This window comes from Brienomyrus brachyistius, chromosome 7 (assembly GCF_023856365.1).
Source record: "Brienomyrus brachyistius isolate T26 chromosome 7, BBRACH_0.4, whole genome shotgun sequence".
NCBI classification, from domain to species: domain Eukaryota; kingdom Metazoa; phylum Chordata; class Actinopteri; order Osteoglossiformes; family Mormyridae; genus Brienomyrus; species Brienomyrus brachyistius.
In genome coordinates, this window is record NC_064539.1 from 24,823,706 (window position 1) to 24,841,922 (window position 18,217).

Below are 18,217 nucleotides of genomic sequence, written 5' to 3' on the forward strand. Positions count from 1 at the left end.
TTGCTGTCACTCCAAAATGTGCCATGTAGTTGGGTCAAAATGGAAGAGCAGCTACAAGCAGCCAGGAAAACTATTTACTTGGCGGGGCTAGAATGGAACACAGGATGGACAAACTGGAGGAAGGAGGTCATTTTGAATAAGTTTTTTTTTATTGGTTGGTTAAACAGTGGGAACATTTACAGACATCTTCAACAGTGTTCTACTAAAAACAACATTAGTTTTTGATATTTGATTTAAGGTCTTGGCAGCCCATTAGACCAAACAATATATTTAAAATGGATTAAAATACCACCACCGTTGTATGACCCCACAAGATGATGGCAATTAACAGTCCTGTTGGATTCTTGTTGGAATACGGCCAAGAGGCAGGCGCAGTGCAAGCAGGCGGAAGCCCAGCTCATCAGCATTCAGCGGACCCGGCTGCTGCAGAGCAGGCCTCCAACAAAGGGATGCTGACAGGACTTCAGCCACGGCTGTGTTCTGTGCTCTTGAGCGACGTTAGCATTAGCTGCCAGTACTGGGGCTGGCTGTGGTGTCCACTTTAGCTTTAGCGAGGAGGTGACTCGAAACATTTTGTCATGGTAGGTAGGCGGTGTCACTGGTTCTCTAAAACCATGCAGCTACCCAGGGGGGGGGGTAGCACTGTGGCTTTGGGTCTGTGTGTGGGCTTTGCATTCCTGCTTCTTTGCACAGTCCAAAAACATGTATTTCAGCAAACTGGCATCTAAACTGGCGCTTTTTACAGCGGTTAAATATGGCTGAGTGCTCCTTGCCCCCAGAGCGTCACACTCTGCTCTTGAAGTGCTCAAGGCGTGTCTGCGGTCTCATTCATGTCGTAATCATTCCAGTCTGACTGCCCTGGCAGCTTTGTTGACAAGCTTCAGTGAAGGTTAATAAAATAGCGTCTCTGATCTCATGGCATAGTTAGAAAATGTTTCTGAATCCTCTTTTTTTATACTCTCTCATTCACGCTTACATTGGCAATGCAGACTTGCACAGGTTTGCTGGGTTATGGTGGCATCTGGGCTCCCCTGTTCCTGTGTGATTCAGCTCCCTGCTCTGTGCATACTGCTTAAACCCACCCCTAAGAGTTTTCTTAGTTTATTTATTGTACGACTGCAGCAGATGTCTGTTACATATTTAAACAGACAGGGTGGTGCTCTGTGCTCAAAAACACACTGGGGGGGTCCTGTGTCTGAATGTGCAACTTAAAGGGTGGAACTGGGGGCAGAGCTCACACTGCCCCCCTGCAGCTCCACCCATCACTGGTTGTTTAAATTGTGTCTACATTGATGAGAATTAAGGAAAATCTTCCAGTTTGTGGCCCACGCTATTCCAGGTTCATTATAATAGTCTCATATATCTGAGACATTTTAGGCTTAATGGTTCAGTTCTTCTTGAAGAACGAGAAGAGTTTCTTGTCCCCGTTCCCATGACAATTTGCCCTGGTTGACGCCAGTCTTGTGTTTCCACCAGAGAATGAGTACGGAGAGACCCAGAACTCATCCTGGTGTTTGTCCATCAGTTGCTGATTGACGATCCTGAGCATGTCATCCTGTGATGGGGCGGGAGGATGCATATGCACCAGTTAGCTGATGATGAACAAGGAAGGCTGAAAAGTCATCCTGAAACAATTAGACTGCTAGTAAAATGACCATTTGGTCATTGTTATGTAAGCTAATTATAAGTTGTGTAAGCTAATTATAGGCCTTGTTATTTGTTGAAATGTATCCCCGAACATGCAAACTCTATGTTAAGCCTAAAAGGGCCCAGCATGGTTCAGAATGGTATGGAAAAGCACAAGATGGCACTTGGAGGCTCAGCCCAATGTCAGGAAAGCGGAGAGGAGTGGTGACAGGGGGCAGGACCAGCAGGGGAATGCGCTACACCTTCATACATTCCCTGCTGTTAACCACACACAATCACCCCGTAGCCGTGTGGTGGTGGGGTTACCGCATCTAAATTTAAGCAGAGAGGGGGCTGTCTGACCCGGGTTGTTTGCCCATTGCTGCTTCAGTCATTGTGACAGCAAATGATATCACTTGGTGCTGTGGGTCTCAGGTGGTAGGGATGTACAGTGCTTGGGTTCGGCTTTGGTTTTAGGTAAAATCAGGAGCCTTGGAACCGTATAACCAGATATGTTAAAAAAATATGTTTTTTTGCCAAAAATTTTTGCAAAAAATTTGAGAAATTTCTTAACAGATAATCACTGTAGGCAAAATCTGAGTTCCTCTTTTGTGTTTTACTAAAACATTAGGCAAATAAAATTAGCTTTAACATTAGCACTCATTCCAATATATTTTAAAATGTACACTGAAAGTCCAGGACTCCAGCCTTCCAGGACCAGGGATGAGCATCTGTGCTGTAAAAGGTCTCATGCTAGAGTGGTTTCCAGGCAACTGAGTCTTCGCACACTGAAGAACATGTGTAATATGAAGAAGTTATAGCAGCCAAAATGAGACACTGGAGCAGCTGGTAGGATCACCAGCACAGATCCTGATTTAAACCGCTTCACCTTAAACGCACGTGTGGATACAGCCAAACTACACTGAGAAACAACAACACTATATGGGAAACGCTATGTATGTTAATTTACCTTTCAGAAGTGTGGTTGATTTTCCCAGTTATCAGCTCAGTATCTAAGACACTTCCTTAAACATTTTTGTTGACTGATGTAACTCTGCAACATGAGCTGTGATCTTCAAATACCAACAAACCTGCCAAGCCTCAAGCTGTTGTGAAAGGCTGAGTTTCTGCTGTATGGCATCCAGCAGCTGACTGTTGAGGGACATGATGTCAATCTTGCACTGGCCCAGCTCCAACTCCATTGCATTCCTCCTGCAATGGGAAACGAATGAGCAGAGAACTTTGTTGGGATAGTTACCTTTGAGATGTCCAATTGGTTTGCCAGCTGCAGCAGGAGAACATTAAGCTGCTTTTACTTGGCCATCCCTACTACTGATCTGCCCTTCAAGCTGTGGAATGACATGGTTGTCATGCAACACACATTCTCAGTTCCAGACCCTGTGGGCAGCTGCCTGTTAGTTTTTCAATGGGAGGAAGCGGCTGACGGTATGAAAATGTCAATTTGTGCAGACCCTGCATAACGGGACACAGCTCAGTTCCGCTGCAACCCCTGGCTGTGCTCCAGGGTCAACACATCTCAGCTCAATCTCTGTGCTGAAATTGATTCAGCCCAGTCTCATGCCCTAATCAGCTAAATGGCCCGTTTACTATTGGTTCAAGGATGCCTGCTTTGCGTTTTGAATCCATTTGACGTTATTACACATATGTGCAGTTTTTTTTTTTTAATCATTGAGCAAATCACTCCCATCTGGGTCTGTTTTTTTCCAAAACTGATGAATCTTGGAGATTAAAGGAAATTTTATGTTAGGCTAAAGAAATGAAGACAGTTCAAGTGTTTCCACCAAGAGTTTGGGGCTGTGGCAAGCGGCCACCGGGAGGAATGGCCAGTCTATAATTAAACAATCCGTATCACCGTGATCCCGTAGTGGTTAAGTGACAAATGGATGTATAGCTTTAATAGTATATTGCCCAATTGATTATTTACATTATAATTACATGTACAATGCAACAAAAATCGAAATATACAAATACCAAATGTGCAAAGTACCCTAAGAGTAAAATGCAGAAATCATTCACTCTTACAGTGTGAGATGTAAGGATGTGTTATTTTCAAATGCACAAAGCTGTTTTTGCAACACAGAAGCAATGGAAAATCCATCCATCCATCCTTATCCTACTGGGTCGCGGGGGGTCCGGAGCCTATCCCGGAAGCAATGGGCATGAGGGAAGAACCCAGGATGGGGGGCCAGCCCATCACAGGGCACACTCACACACCATTCACTCACACACCATGCATACCTACGGCAATTTAGCAAGTCCAATCAGCCTCAGCATGTTTTTGGACTGTGGAGGGAGACCGGAGTACCCGGAGGAAACCCCACGACGACATGGGGAGAACATGCAAACTCCACACACATGTGACCCAGGCGGAGACTCGAACCCGGGTCCCAGAGGTGCAAGGCAACAGTGCTAACCACTGCATCACCATGCCACCCCATACAGTGCTGACCACTGCACCACCATGCCACCCCATACAGTGCTGACCACTGCACCACCATGCCGCCCCGCAATGGAAAATATACCTATAAATTAGAAAGTATATATATATGTATATTTTCTGTGCCCTTGTTTCAGTGGCTCCACAAATTGTTTACGCAGCAGCACAGCAGGAATGAAACGTTTTTTCTTCTTGTCAGCTACAGACCACAAACGGTGAACCACCCAAACATGAAAATACTTCCATATTTCATATTAAATAATAGAATTATATCATAATATTCTTCAGTATTCCATATCTGGAAATACAGGGTTACAGCAATAATAATAATAATAATAATAATAATAATAAATCACATGCTAGCAAGCTGGATACTTTGAAACTGACATTCATGATCTGGGTTTAATTTACTGTTTGGAGTCTACATTGAAGAACAGAAGACCACAGCGCTGCTTTGAAAAATGCTAGGACTGCTATTTCATTCTAGCCACAAGGGGGAGCTTCACACACATTTTTACATTCATATCTCATGGATGGTCAGCATGACCAGTGAGAATTATATGAAGAGTGTAGTCCCACAATGTGGGGGTGCTGGCAGAAAGTGAACTGCAGCAGGTGCAGGGTTGTGTTCCTGTGTCTGATGTCCTACTTGGCAACTGCATTGTCTCGGTCTCGTATGACGCTCAGCAGTCACTCCCCAGGTTCCCGGGCCTCTGCCAGGACTCGCAGACTCCCAGCTTCCTCCTTCACAGAGCAGAGCTCTACAGAGAGCAGCGCCACCTGAAGGCGACACAAGGATTCATCCAACAGACATGCGCAACGAAGGAAAGTCAGGCCTGCGTGAACTGGCCTGCTGTGGCAGAGATGCACTGACCTGACTGTGAAGTTGCAACACCTCCTGCTGCCTGCTGCAGAACCGCTCCTGCTCTTCCTGAAAAAGCTCTCTGGATCCCTGCAGCTCTTCTCTTAGTCTCCTCACCTGGTCCAGCGCCTCCTCATCACAGTGCGGCGAGACCTACACACAAGCACACATGCTGTCCATCTGCAAACTTCCAAATCGCTCTTCAATGGCCACTTACGGATTTGTCACGAAGGACATAAATGCTGAGTTTCGTTATCAGTGAGTGTAATTTGACAGGTGAGTCACGTGCGGAATTAGCAACTCTGCGTGTATATTTCTCGGTGTCAGCCTGATCTTCCGAAGCGGCACCGTGGACTCCGCGCTGGCCAGCAGGTCGCCATGGAGACCGGCAGCAGACGGGTCCCTGGCTGTCAGAGTGTCGCAGGACAGTGTGGGCTCCATGGTGCTGCTGCCTCGCAGGTGCGAGTAGAGTGAGCCCACCTGGCAGCGGGCGTAACGTACCCTGGAACGCAGCTGCGTTAGTGGCAGAGAAGGTGGGGAGAAGGCGGGTGTTAAATACCAGCAGCAAGACATTCACTTTGCATTGCCTCATAACGTTAAGTATCTTTGTGCAGAGGGATCCCTGAACAAGCCTCCTGTGCTTGAAACCAAGGTTCTCCAGCTGGGCACGACAAAGCCTCTGCATATTTTTTAGTCTGCCTACACATTAAGCACTTGACTGTGGAAATTATTATGCTAATTAAATGAATATAACCTTTCCTCTAAATACTGATTCTGTAAGATTGTTACAGAGTGGGAAAGCATACAGGCAGGTTATGCCGTTGTTTTACTGTGTGTGTTTTATGCTGCTTACCTCTCTTTCAGTGTGTGTGAATGTGTGTGTGTTTTTCTGTGTCTGTGTGTGTTGTGTCTGGGTGTGTTTTGTGTGCATGTTGGTCTCTGTGGGTCAGACATACATTACATTGTGGGGACCAAAAGTCCCCACAATGTAACAAAAACCTGTACTTTTGACGTTGCTGGGGACTATTTTATTATTCCCCACAAGGGGAAATTCAACTTAATAAAAATCTGTGACTGCAATTAAAAAGCTAAAAAGTCCTGTATTTTGTTTGGTTACTAATGGTTAAGGGTTAGGTCTGGGAAGGGATTAAGGTTGTCATTGCTGGGATTTTTGATCATAGAAATGAATGGAAGGTCCCCACAATGATATGAGTACAGGTCTGTGTTGTGTGTGTATGTGTGTGTCTGTATACCTCAGTGCTTACCTGGTTCTCCTCTTCCTCCTCCCGCTCCATCTCACATTGGGAGTCTCGCTCTACAGAGTTCCCCTCCTGGTTCAGCTCCTCCAAGTGCAAGCCAAGCTGCTGGCGGGAGACGCGCACCTCCTGCAGGTCCAGCTGGCTCTGCCGCAGCTGTGGGGTACAGCAGGGATCCTCCGATCAGACAGCTGGCACATGGGAAGGGGCCCCATCAGATCCCCCAATACTGTCATATCAATCGGCCAATACGCCAACCCCATTCATCCGTCCTACTAACCGAATAAAAAAGCCAGTTTGTTGCTGTATGAGCAAATACTCTACAGTTGGAAACTCCTGAGCAGCATTCAGAATAGAACAGTAATGGGCTTTATGTTCTGCATGTATAAGAAAAATGGTACTTTATAGTTTTCATTGATTTGTGGAATTCTAAAACATTCGAATTTCGTATGAAAAAATAGCTGTATATAATCATCAGGTAAAATATCTGCTTCTGAGCAGAATAAAGTTATGTGACTAATTTTAAATTCAAGTAAGGCAAAAAAAACATTACTTTTTTTGCACATTACTTGCAAAAAACACATTACTCGCGAATCCTTTTCACGACAGTTCTTCTCCAGAGCGAACGCCCGCTCGCGCAGCTCGTCCACGGCCACGTGGAGGACCTCGTTTTCCCTTCGTACGCCGCTCATCCTCCGCTCCAGCTCTCTCTTTCTTTCAGAAAGACGCCGTATCTAGGGGAAGAGGAGGCAGGGTGTGTAAGAAGTCCCTTATAATGGTGGACAAATTTCCAGAATATCTTAAAATACCAGCAAAAAGTTTGAGTCCTCAGTCACTAGCATGAAAAGAAGAGGCGCTGCCTTCTTGGAATTAAAAAGGTTTAAATCTGTTAAAAGAAATTACCGTCTCACCAGTATTCCTGTACTCTTCTCATAACATTTGACTGAGGGAATCAGCAAGATCCCGCCCATGCATTACGAGTGGCTTCTCCTCCCCCGAAATTTTTTGGAAACATTATTTTGGTGCGGTTGACTTCACTACTCTGTATTTCCCTCTCTTTTTTACACTGAAATGCAGTTAAAAGGCATTTCAGCGATTCCTTCTTGCTACTATAACCTACACCAGCATGTATGTGTGCTGACAAGAGCAAAGTGTAAAAACTGGCCCAAAACACTTCAGGTCCAACTTATCATTCCTCTGACTAGAACTGTGACTGTTAAATATTTATCCACGAATATTGAGGATATTTATTATACATCATTTTCTATCCTAGGATATCATTCTTAATTTTTTTTGCCAAAATATGCATTGTTACTTATCGTATTTATTTTGATTGAAATTATTCATTGAAATGCAATGACTTTTAAGTATTCTTTGGCTGAAATATTGGTCAATTTCACCCTCAATTTTCTTACGGAAGCCTACAAAAACCTCACTAAACTAGGCACCAGAAAAAGGAGGTACTCCAATAGCCATGTCTCAAAAATGTGGGTTTTTTTTTGTGTTTTCATTTGGTATCGAAATAAAACATTCTGACTTATTAAATCAAACATTGGTCAAGTTTCAAATTTTACTTTCTGGTACCAACTCGAAAGGTATAAATCACTCAGAATGAAAACGCAGACATTTTACTGGTTCTCGTTAATCTTAAGTGTTTTAGATGCACTTTAATTTTGTATTTTTAGTCCTGCATTCACAGGGTAAATTGCGGTTGGTTACGCATCACTGGCATTACAGCTGAGTCTGGTTTTAAAGACACTTCACCTCACGGATTGTTCATTTCTAAGGTTCTGGGTTATAGAAGATGGAAGATGAATATTTTTTTGTAAACCAACGACTATTTAAATGAATGACGGTGACGACTGTAACCAGAACCAGAACATTGACAAGTTGGAGGATCTCATCAGTAACAGGTTCTCAGATGGCAGCAGTTACTGGCTTTGTTTGTCTGTTAAGTGACTGGGGGCTCAGTGTCTAGGTCTCTTTCGCGATGTTCTGTGATACATGCAGCATGAAAAGAGAGCAGATCTGCTACCAAACTGTGAGCTGATGGAGTTTTGGTCCCTGGGACATGGGGATGACATTGCTGACATGAGAGACAGATTTGTAATTCGATTTGATTAACAACTTGGAAGGAAATTCAGAGAAAAGCGTAGCTATAAGTTATATTTATTAATCATTATGGACAATGACATGGGGCAGATGACTGAATCTGACAGATATACAGCAGATCTTTTTGATGGATGTGCAGTTGAGTCTGGGGGAATCTCATCCCTCGCAGCGCTCAGACAATGCTTATTCATAAGTTCTTGCAAAGCCAGTGGAGAAACCAGTCCATCGCAGAAAGGCTTACAGGCATACAGATGGAGCTTTTTCTGCTCCATTTTAGGACTGAAATATGGCACATGGAGAGCGTACAAGGACAGCCGTGGAAAGGAAACACTGAAGTTAAGTTTGAGATAATTTAACCACACACTCCTATGATTAGGATAATTTCATGCTATAATGTATCCGCTAAACCCCTGTATCTCAAGGTACCAGCTCCTGTGGGTCACTCAGAATGTGGTTAAAAATGTTTTATTATTATGTATGATTATACATTTTATATTTTTGGCATTTTTCTCTGTTTTTATTTCAGGTAAATTAAAGATGCCTATGGTGTTGATGTAGGAGTGGGCGGAACACCGGTGTCATAGTCATTACCAGTGTGATTATATGGATTTATGAATACTTGTCCTTACATAGTCTATGTAACCGGTTTATCTGCGTTGTGAACTTTTAACACACTCTGGCATGGTGTGGCGATATCAAATTAACAAATTCAAAATAAACCTATTTTGTGTAACTATACACATTAAACGAAATAACCTGGTTACGTATATATATATGTATATGTAACAGCAAATTAAAAAGTAAAACATATGTTAAATCAGCGCATATATATATGTATGTGTGTGTGTGTGTGTGTGTGTGTGTGTGTGTGTGTGCGTGTGTGTGTGTGTGTGTGTGCCGCTGCCTTCATGCATGACTTCTCGTGCCTGGTAAAAGTCACAACTGCCCAATTAACACTAGAACCACCCTTTCCTCATACCCTTGAACGTCAAACTCCGTTAACCTCCAAGCCAGACGTATTTCGGTGTATACAGCCCTTTTGTTTGTGCTATGTTGCCTTTAGCATTAATAACAGAAGCGAATGTAACATCACCTTCAACCAAAAAACAGTAATGTTCCTAACAGAGTGGCTGCTCTGTCCTGACATGGTAAAGCTTAAATGTTTTCAAACACAGTATTTTATAAAATGTTGGATGAATAGATGTAGTTTATTTGTGATTTTATGTTTGTCAAAGTTTACACTTTTTAAACAACTGCATAAAGTCATGTTTTCTTATGCAAATCAGATCACGTGAAACAAGCGTATTTCTTTCAGAGTTCCAACTCTCACGCATCTGGCTTGACACACACTACCACTCACGCCAGAAATCTTACGGCAAATCTATCTTATTCCATTATAAACCTAAAATTAGCGACAACAAAGGCCTTAGGATAGTTTGCAAAACTTACAGACTATATTCAAGGTACCATGATATAATACCCTACAAAAAGTGAAAAATACCGTGAAATAATTTTAGGTCATATCGCCTACCCCTATGCTGATGTTCTATTTACTATTACTGCACTATATTTTGGGAAATAAAAACTGGGTTATGACTTAATCGCTAAGGAAAATTGTGGCTCCTGAACACTGGATCGGTGTACTCACTAATTGGTAGATAATGCTATATACTTACTGATGCATGGTGCCAAAAGAGGCAGATTCTCTTATTAAATTCATTACAAGCATTCAATTTGTTCAATAGACATTCTTCATTAAAAACATTATCATGGGCTACAACTAGCATTCATATTGTAGACAAACAGGAAAAGGATTCTTAAAAATTTCAGTTCAAGAACTTTCTCACCTCAGCTTGTAGGCTTTCAAGGTGCGACATGTGCTGATTGATGGAGATGTTCTTCTTCCTGAAGTCTTCCCGCAGCACCTGGAGCTGGGTGGACAGCACCCTCTCGGCTTCTGTCGCCTAGAATAAAGTGCTGTGACTGTGATACAGAGGTAAACGCTGCTGCAGATACTCATGCCTAGGAAGATCAAACGATATTCCTGAAAGATTTCTAGCTTAGTGTATGGCCCGTCCACTGACTCTTTTAATTTCAATTTAACATTTTGCATAACATTCTATCGTCCATTATTAAATAGATGTGTAACTGGGTTGTCATCATGTATGGCCCAGTATGATCACTGTGCAGACTTATTTTTGTTGCAGTCTCCCTCGGTGCATCAGAATTTAGAATATCACAGCCACAGTCTGTTAACCTACAGGCTAGGGCTGTTTTAGGGCTGGGTTGCCCCGAACCACTCTTGAGAAAGGATTAGTAACTGGATTTCTGGTTGTGATGTAAGATGTACTGTAGCAGTGTGGGATATTGCGGTGCTGCTCCCTTAAAATTGATATATTAATCTGTCTGGGTACGCAGACCCTCAAATCAGCGAGATGGCAGCTGAAAATTCAACAAAAGGCATAGGGAGTATGCCTTGTTGAACTGATTCCAGTAGTAGCAGCCAATAACAAAACAAAACAAAACTGCCTGCAATTTCCAGTAAGTAAATCACAATTAAAATCAACAAATTTTAGTGTAATCCTGCTTTGGAAGGCTGTTCGTAAGGAAGGAGAACTTTCAGAGAGAGCATCAGGGGGTTAAGGACAGGAGAGAAGTGGATTCTTAATGCACAAAATGGAAGCTCTTATTTGTACATCCATAAAAGGTTTGGTGCTGACCTTACCTAATGATTGGCATGAATGTTTGTGCTAGCATGGGGTCAGTTTGTGGAGCAGACCTCTGAGGTGCCCGTGGCTCCTCTGCAGAAACATCTCAAGCCCCATTTCCCCCACGCTTCGGAACGCTTTGCATGCAGGAGTTTGGGCGAAAGACCAGCTGTGTACCCAGGCCTTATCAAGGGTGGCCACTGCGGCCTCCTGCCCTGGTGCTAAGCTGCCCGGAGGCACACAAGCCTCCACCAGTGCCACCATGGGTCACCAGTGTGGTGTCGCACACGTGCATCTGCGTATCTCAGTGACACTCCGCTCTGCCTTGCTGATCTCAGCAGCGCATGCTGTGTCTTCCCAGATGCAGTTTCTGCACTGCAGCGGCCAGCACCCCCTCAGTCATGATTTCGGTTTACAGTCATTTGCCTGCCTTTACCTGCACATACCTGCACTCCTGGCCACAGACGTCCACTTCCTACCTTCAGTGCTCAGTTTTCCCAGTTTTTTTAGTTGTGGCCATTTTTAACTTGGTCATATTCCTTAAATGTGCTTGATAGCTAGTATGTCCTAAATTACAACAATGTCTTTTCTACATACTATTAATCAGCATCGCCTCAGTCAGTAATCTCAGTTGTAAAATCTCACACAAAAATTCAAACAGATGCAAATTGTGCTTTTTAAAAAAGATCCACTTTTCTGAACATTAACTTCTTTGTATTCCTTGCTCTGTGCATGAATTTAACACCAGTACATTCTTTTAATTTAGTCTTATTTTACACATAACTTTATTTCCTGGTATGCTGTTAATGCGGATAAACATAAGCAATCTTGGCTGCTGATTGCGCGGTACTGGATCGGACCACATTTTAATCCCTCCCCCTGAAGGGAAGCTCTAGTGCGTTTGCAATTTCTGCATTAGCATATGTAAGACTGCAGTCTCTCTGGCTGCTGTCAGTGTGAAGGCACGCTGTTCTTTCTGGTATAGCTGCACACGGGCCCTAGCAGCAGCTGTCTCCGTGGTAACCCCAGATCTGAGATCTGAGTTCCTTTTTTATTAAGAATAATTTTGTAGAATCCAAAATTGGATAATGTGTGGTATTCTATGCTTCAATAATAATTTTATAACTACCGCATTTTAAAACCACGTATATATTATCTAATATAACATAATCTGACTTATTTTTATACCAGCAATCATTAACAGCTGTAGTCCCATCATGCCGTTTGGTTACATTGAAGAGGAAAAGCAATTCTTTAATACCACTGAGCAGGTAGCAAAGGCAGTGTGGCTTGGTCTTACCAGTACAGATACAAAAGGAAAATTACTTTCTCTGAAGTTACAGCAGCATCACAATTCACAGTCCTTTACGGAAGGATTAGCAGGATAACGCTGACTAACAAAACATGGTTTTATGTGTGTTCTGTGTTTTTTTCTGGCTTTTGTTCTTTATATTCCTCATTCTTATAATTCATTTCAAATACTGAATTAGCGAAACAGAAATATTTTGTATTGGCAACTTGTAAAATATAATTTTGAGGTTGTAGAAATGTGTTTATCTGCATCTTGAGATTTTTTAATAATTTTGGTGAATTTTGTTGACCAAGTGAAATGGAAAATTAATAACCCTTTGACCCAGTTTATTGATTGTCATAGCAACAGGAGCTGCATGACAAAGGTCACAATAACTGTGAACTGGTGCAATTGTTTGACTTAAATTCCGACTAGCTGTTGGATTATATTATAGCAACATGCTCATTGAAACACTGAGCATTCAGTGCGACAAATATTAGGAATCCTATTTCTAGAACGAAAACATCCACATTTATGTGATGTTGTTTTATAAAAAATAAAACTATAGGATGAAAGATGGCATGTAGCCTCATATCTCCAGGGATAGGGTTTGAATCCTGGTGTTTGTAAATTGCTCGTAGTGTATATGCCTTCTGATGGACTCGGGTACCTTCCAGAGTGACCACTACTCCAGTGCATTCTTGGATTGATTCCAGACTCACTGTGACTCAGATCTGGATAACTGGGAAATGGATGGTACAGGCCTGCGTTAACTCCTGCACGTGCATGAGTACATGATGCATGCATGAAACAGATGATTTCACACACCTGATCAGCAAAGTGCGAAAAAGTAGAGCAATAATGATAGTAGTTTCTAGATCTAAATATAGTTTAATGAAAGCAAGCAACAAGTTTATATATCAAATCCATACATCAGCTTTTCACCTTAGTTTTTGCTGATTAATTTGCCCATTTTATCCTTACAAAACCAAGAAAAATCTTGGGAACACAGCAGGATCCAGGCAATGCTACAAGCGCGGCTTACAGATGGCCCAGGTAGATCAAACCCACAGCACGAAGGTGCAGTGCAGCTCAGTGTGCCTGAGGGCCGTAGCCTTCAGCAAAAATGAAGGGGGAAGTATTTGAGATTACGGCTAATCTCCTATCTGCTGTGTCCTGCAGTCTATGTGCTGGCTGGCTGTACAGATCAGACCAGGTGGGTGACTGACAGAGAGCATTTAGTGAGCCGCTTCCCATCCACATCAGCTGTGGGTTACTTACAGCATTTAATTATTCATACAGTCTGTTTCTGTTTCACCGTTTTAATTGCTGTGCCTCTATTGTGTATTGTATTATTGTGATCAAATCATTAACATCAACTCAATGAAAAGCCCACACATAGCCTGGCATTTAGAAAAGCAAAAAAAAAGAAGGTTAATGAAACCATTTTGCTGTGCCTCAGCGTTTTCCAGGGGCTGTAGTGGTCAGAAGTTGTAGTCGTTATGGTTATTAGATACTGCCCTTGTTTCTGCCCCTGTTCACATTATGGGAGCGAGCTGCCATCTGGGCGCCGGGTCTTTTGAAAGCAGTACCTGTCTGCTACTTGGGTTTCTGTGACAGATTTTTTTTTCTTGTTTAGAAAGGTGCAGCGTGGCTGAGGATGTAAACAAGACCTCGGCCTTCTGTATCGGGGAACAGTGTAGTTCTCAGTGAGTGATTTCATTAATCAGGCTAGGCGATCACTGTGTGAATTAATTAATGAGCATTCATATACCTCAGTACTTCAAATAAATACCAGTGGATTACAGTACTGTATGAAATATGATAAACTATATTATAAACATAATAACAGCTGGCCTTGCGATGTTAAAATCAGACTGGAAAACCTCTCCATTTCATGTCAAGTATTCACAGAGAGATTTGTTTAATCCTAGTGAGGCCAGGACATGTGCTTGTCCTGAGGAAACGACGCCCAGGGCAGCTTATCGGACAGTAGCCCAGACAGCTATTTCTCAGAGAGGTTTCTTAAGGTTCGAAGCCAACTCATTTCTGTCCACTTAACAGAGCCATTGTGCCAGAATCCAATGTATTACTCAATCTGTGGAGACAGTGGCATCCAGTAGCGGTCAAGTGTGTGCAATATAGTTATATTTATTTGAGACAGACCATTAAGTGAAATATTGTTTACGTTAATCAAATATAGCCATTTTGACTTGGTCACCTGCTGATATATTCCTGACTGCTTAACATGTTGTGTGTACGTGTGTTTGTGTGTGTTGCTTAATGGAACAGGAATTCCACCTGAGTATCTCTGGAGTAGTGATTCCCTAAGGTTAATGTAAAGGCAGAAACAGGCAAGCAAACAGGCCCCTACAAAAAGAACACGTAAGGCAGTGTTTAAAATCTACTGCTGCTCAGCTGTGCAGCACCTGGTTCTCTCAGAAGGACATTCCCCTGTCTGCATGTCATTAAGCACATATTAGGTGCTTTAGGAAACAGCTTACCTCAACAGAGCAAATTGCGTTGGCCCTACGTCTGATCCAGCAAGTATCTGTTCTCTCAGCTGCACAGGTCCAATAGTGACCCCATGACCTGGGCACTGTGCCATTAGCTACTCTGTGGCACCTTTTGCCACCTTAATCATACCACAAATCCCATCATCCCTCCTCACCATGTAAGCAGTAAGGTACTGACCCTGCTCAGCTGTTCCAGCAGCTTGTGGTTCTGCTCCAAGAGCTCGGTAACAGCCTGGTTCTTCTCGCGGTCCAGCTCTCGGGTGCGGGCCTGCTGGAGCTCAAACTCGCCCTGCAGCTGCTGCAGGTCCATTTCCAGCTCGGATACATGGGCCTCCCGCTCCCCCTGCCTGGCCTCCAGCCACTGCCGCAGCTCGTGCCGCTCCTGTTCCGTCTGCTGGGGGCAGGAGAGAGCACTTGGAGATAAGGAGGAGCAAATGGAAGGAAACATGATTTTGAGTGTGTGTATGTAGTATAATTAATACGTGTGGCCTAATTGAAGGTGGATGGATAGTTCAGCAGGGAGATAAAATGAAAGCAAATGGCATTAATTAGAAGATACATTAAGTGCATTCTGCAACCACAATGCAGTACCAGTGCCTGTAGTAATTGAGCCACAAGAGGAAATGGAAATGAGGTGAATATACACCCAGTACTGCATGGTCTAAGGCTATAACAGTGAAAGAGTAATGAAGTGAACTTCACTGGTGGTTGTGGTCTGCGTGATCTTCACAATATCTACACAAGAATATGGATTTGCAGTGATGTGGTTTTAGCTGTGAGATGTCATATTTTGTGCATGATACAGACTGATGCCATTTTGATTTTCCCTATGTCCAGTGAGCGATTATACAGAAACGGCGATGATATAACGATTATGTGGACTAAATAGCATAAGTTGCCGTTTTTTTTATTGTTTCTAGTTGCAGTGAGAAAGGTTGCCGGATAAAGATTTAGCTGATAGTTTTGAGGAACTTATTAAATAATGTAGCGCAGATAATATGATACTTACAGAGAAATCTAAGCCATAACTACTGCTACGTACATTTAGACGGTATTTTCCAAGCTGACGTACGTCAGGTCTTTTTGGATTAATTGGTCATTGTACAATGTATCTTATAGCAGATACACTAGTGGCCAAAATTGTGGCAACACTTCCAATTTTTAGAGATTGCATAACTTTATTTAACTGTTGCTCCAGTCACTTGTTTAATCGTCCAATGTATATTTGGAACTTTCTTTGGTTGTTGATAAACATTATTCGTGTAGTCATTTTTAAAGCGTAATTTAAAAATGCTAGGTGTTTCCACAATTTTGGCCGCAAGTAAATATAACCAGCATGATACATTTTAATAGGTGGTTTGCTATAGCCTACTCGCTTAAGCAACATTTTAACCAAGCTTAATTATCCAAGTTTTAAAAGCACTGCAGATATGGAATACATTAAAAAAAAACAACATTTATTTTACCTCTAGTTTTTCATTAAGGTCTTTGTGTATGTTTTCATATTGCATAGTCAGCTCTTCGTTTCGCTCCAGTAATGTTTTCCCAATCTTGGCGGCCAAGATTAAATCTTTTTCTTTTCGTCGGAAGAGCGTCCGTAAGTTGGTTTCCAGACCAGATAAATCTGCAGCTTCTCCACAGTCACCAATAAACATGTCCAGTTCCTGTTCCAGCTCTATATCCAGACTACGGCTGGTGCGAGACATCGTCTGTCGGGAGGGTCCCTTGTCCCGGGGGGGTTGCATACAGCCGCTATCCAGCTGCCACGGTGCTGAAGTCTCGCCGGTGTTAGAGTGCAGGTCAAAGAAAGCTGACATAGCCGAGCTGGCGGATAAAATAAACTTAACAGAGCTAATTTGACTCAACTATAACACGCCTCCCTCTCGTTTATGATTCGAGTCTATTAACATAGGAATAATTGCAAAACAGGTAGAATTGTTCTTTTTTATAATTATTATGTATAGGCTATACTTATTTCAAAACACCAATGTTATAAGTACTGCAATGCACTGTAATGACTATTCGCCGAGGTACTGTACTGTATATCCGACGTAAAAATAAACTATATAAAATAATCCATATAACTTTTAATATGGCAGTCCGCTGGAGGTAATTAATTTCAAACCCTGGAAGTTCCTCATTTTGACTTTTACAACTGAGGTATTTACGGCCCTTATGAGGCGCTGCACGCCTCCGTGGCCATAAGCCGACCGTAAGCTTCGAGCGTCACGCCATTTTAAAGGAGCCGGCTGCTGGCCTGGGGATTAAATCTGAACTAGACAAGCGGGCATGGTTTTCTGTAATATCGGATGTCACAAAATAGCAAAATATTACCAGTTTCTAATTTCTAGGAAGCAACTTCACCTCCGGTGTTAAAACTTTAAAAATCTATTAAGTGAGGGAGTTCCCCCTACCCGTTGGAGGCGGGGAAAATCTTTTGGATAATAGATTATTGAATGGATTTTACACGGTTACGCCCAGCATGTTTGCAGATTTCTTTTCAAGTGGCGTTGAACCAGATAAATACAGCCTAACTAAAACAATGCACCGTTTTACAGTTGAATTAGCAGTTGAAATGTATTAGTTTAACGATCTGATAGCAAAATATTTAATTTGCCCTCCCTCCACTGACCTAAATCCTTAATGTTACTCATTACCCCTTTGCCTACTGAGACCTCTATAAAACTAGCATGGCTACTTAAAAAAATCATAACGTGTAATAATGTCGCATATTCTCCTTTAATGGCACTTTCATGTGTTCATGGCACAAAGTAAATTTGCCACAAACTTTCAAAATACAGGAATGCGCTTTACGGTCTGCCTCGTTTTAATTATTTGTTTACTGGTACATATATACTAACGCGTGTCTGTATGGTCTAGGTTAATGTGTATGCATTATTTTGTGAATGTAACCCTTTGGGGGAAGCTGACAAAAGCTGTTCTGGTGAACTTGGGACGCCAAAAAGCTAGGTCACGGGCTGCTTCTCACTAGGTGACCGTTACGGCCGTTAAGTTCTTTGAAATTATAATTTTTCCATCCTAGTGGGCTAAAGAAGTGAATGATCTGATAAACTGCTAACTGAAAGAAGTGTAGGTGTTGGAAGCATTTGAGTGGCATTAATACAATGCAATTGTGATATCAAGAACACGGACCGTTTCGATTTCAAAGTAACACCTACTATAGTTATAGTACTTATAGTTTACTTTACTACGCAGCTCCCGGACATAACCTCAGCAGGTAAAACACCACCCTGATGATAAGCGGGGATATTTCAGGCTACTAGCGCCACCTGCAGAGGGTAGGAAATATGCCCTATGTTGCACAATATTTCCGAGAGACGCAAGCGTACACGTAGTACGTGGCGTGCTGACGTCACCTAGAGGAACT

The 18,217-nt window shown here is 42.5% G+C and overlaps 1 protein-coding gene across 1 annotated transcript; it reads right to left on the reverse strand.

The window, feature by feature from the left end:
• Positions 1-127: 127 nt before the first annotated feature.
• Positions 128-18,193, reverse strand: LOC125745921 (BICD family-like cargo adapter 1). The gene is made up of 10 exons (XM_049019220.1): positions 16,296-18,193; positions 15,008-15,223; positions 10,162-10,278; positions 6,772-6,936; positions 6,212-6,358; positions 5,295-5,459; positions 4,959-5,099; positions 4,734-4,864; positions 2,718-2,838; positions 128-1,555 (listed from the first exon to the last, which is right to left on the reverse strand). The coding sequence occupies exons 1-8, from the start codon at positions 16,644-16,646 to the stop codon at positions 4,775-4,777; spliced, it is 1,392 nt and encodes a 463-aa protein (XP_048875177.1). The 5' UTR covers positions 16,647-18,193; the 3' UTR covers positions 128-1,555; positions 2,718-2,838; positions 4,734-4,774.
• Positions 18,194-18,217: the final 24 nt, after the last annotated feature.

Coding starts and splice junctions, on each gene's coding strand:
- LOC125745921 (XM_049019220.1), bottom strand. CDS start 16,646: ATGTCAGCTTTCTTTGACCTGCACTCTAACACCGGCGAGACTTCAGCA. Junction 6,937..10,161: donor TTGAAAGCCTACAAGCTGAG/GTGAGAAAGTTC, acceptor CTCTTCCCCTAG/ATACGGCGTCTTTCTGAAAG. Junction 6,359..6,771: donor GAGTAATGTGTTTTTTGCAA/GTAATGTGCAAA, acceptor TGTACCCCACAG/CTGCGGCAGAGCCAGCTGGA.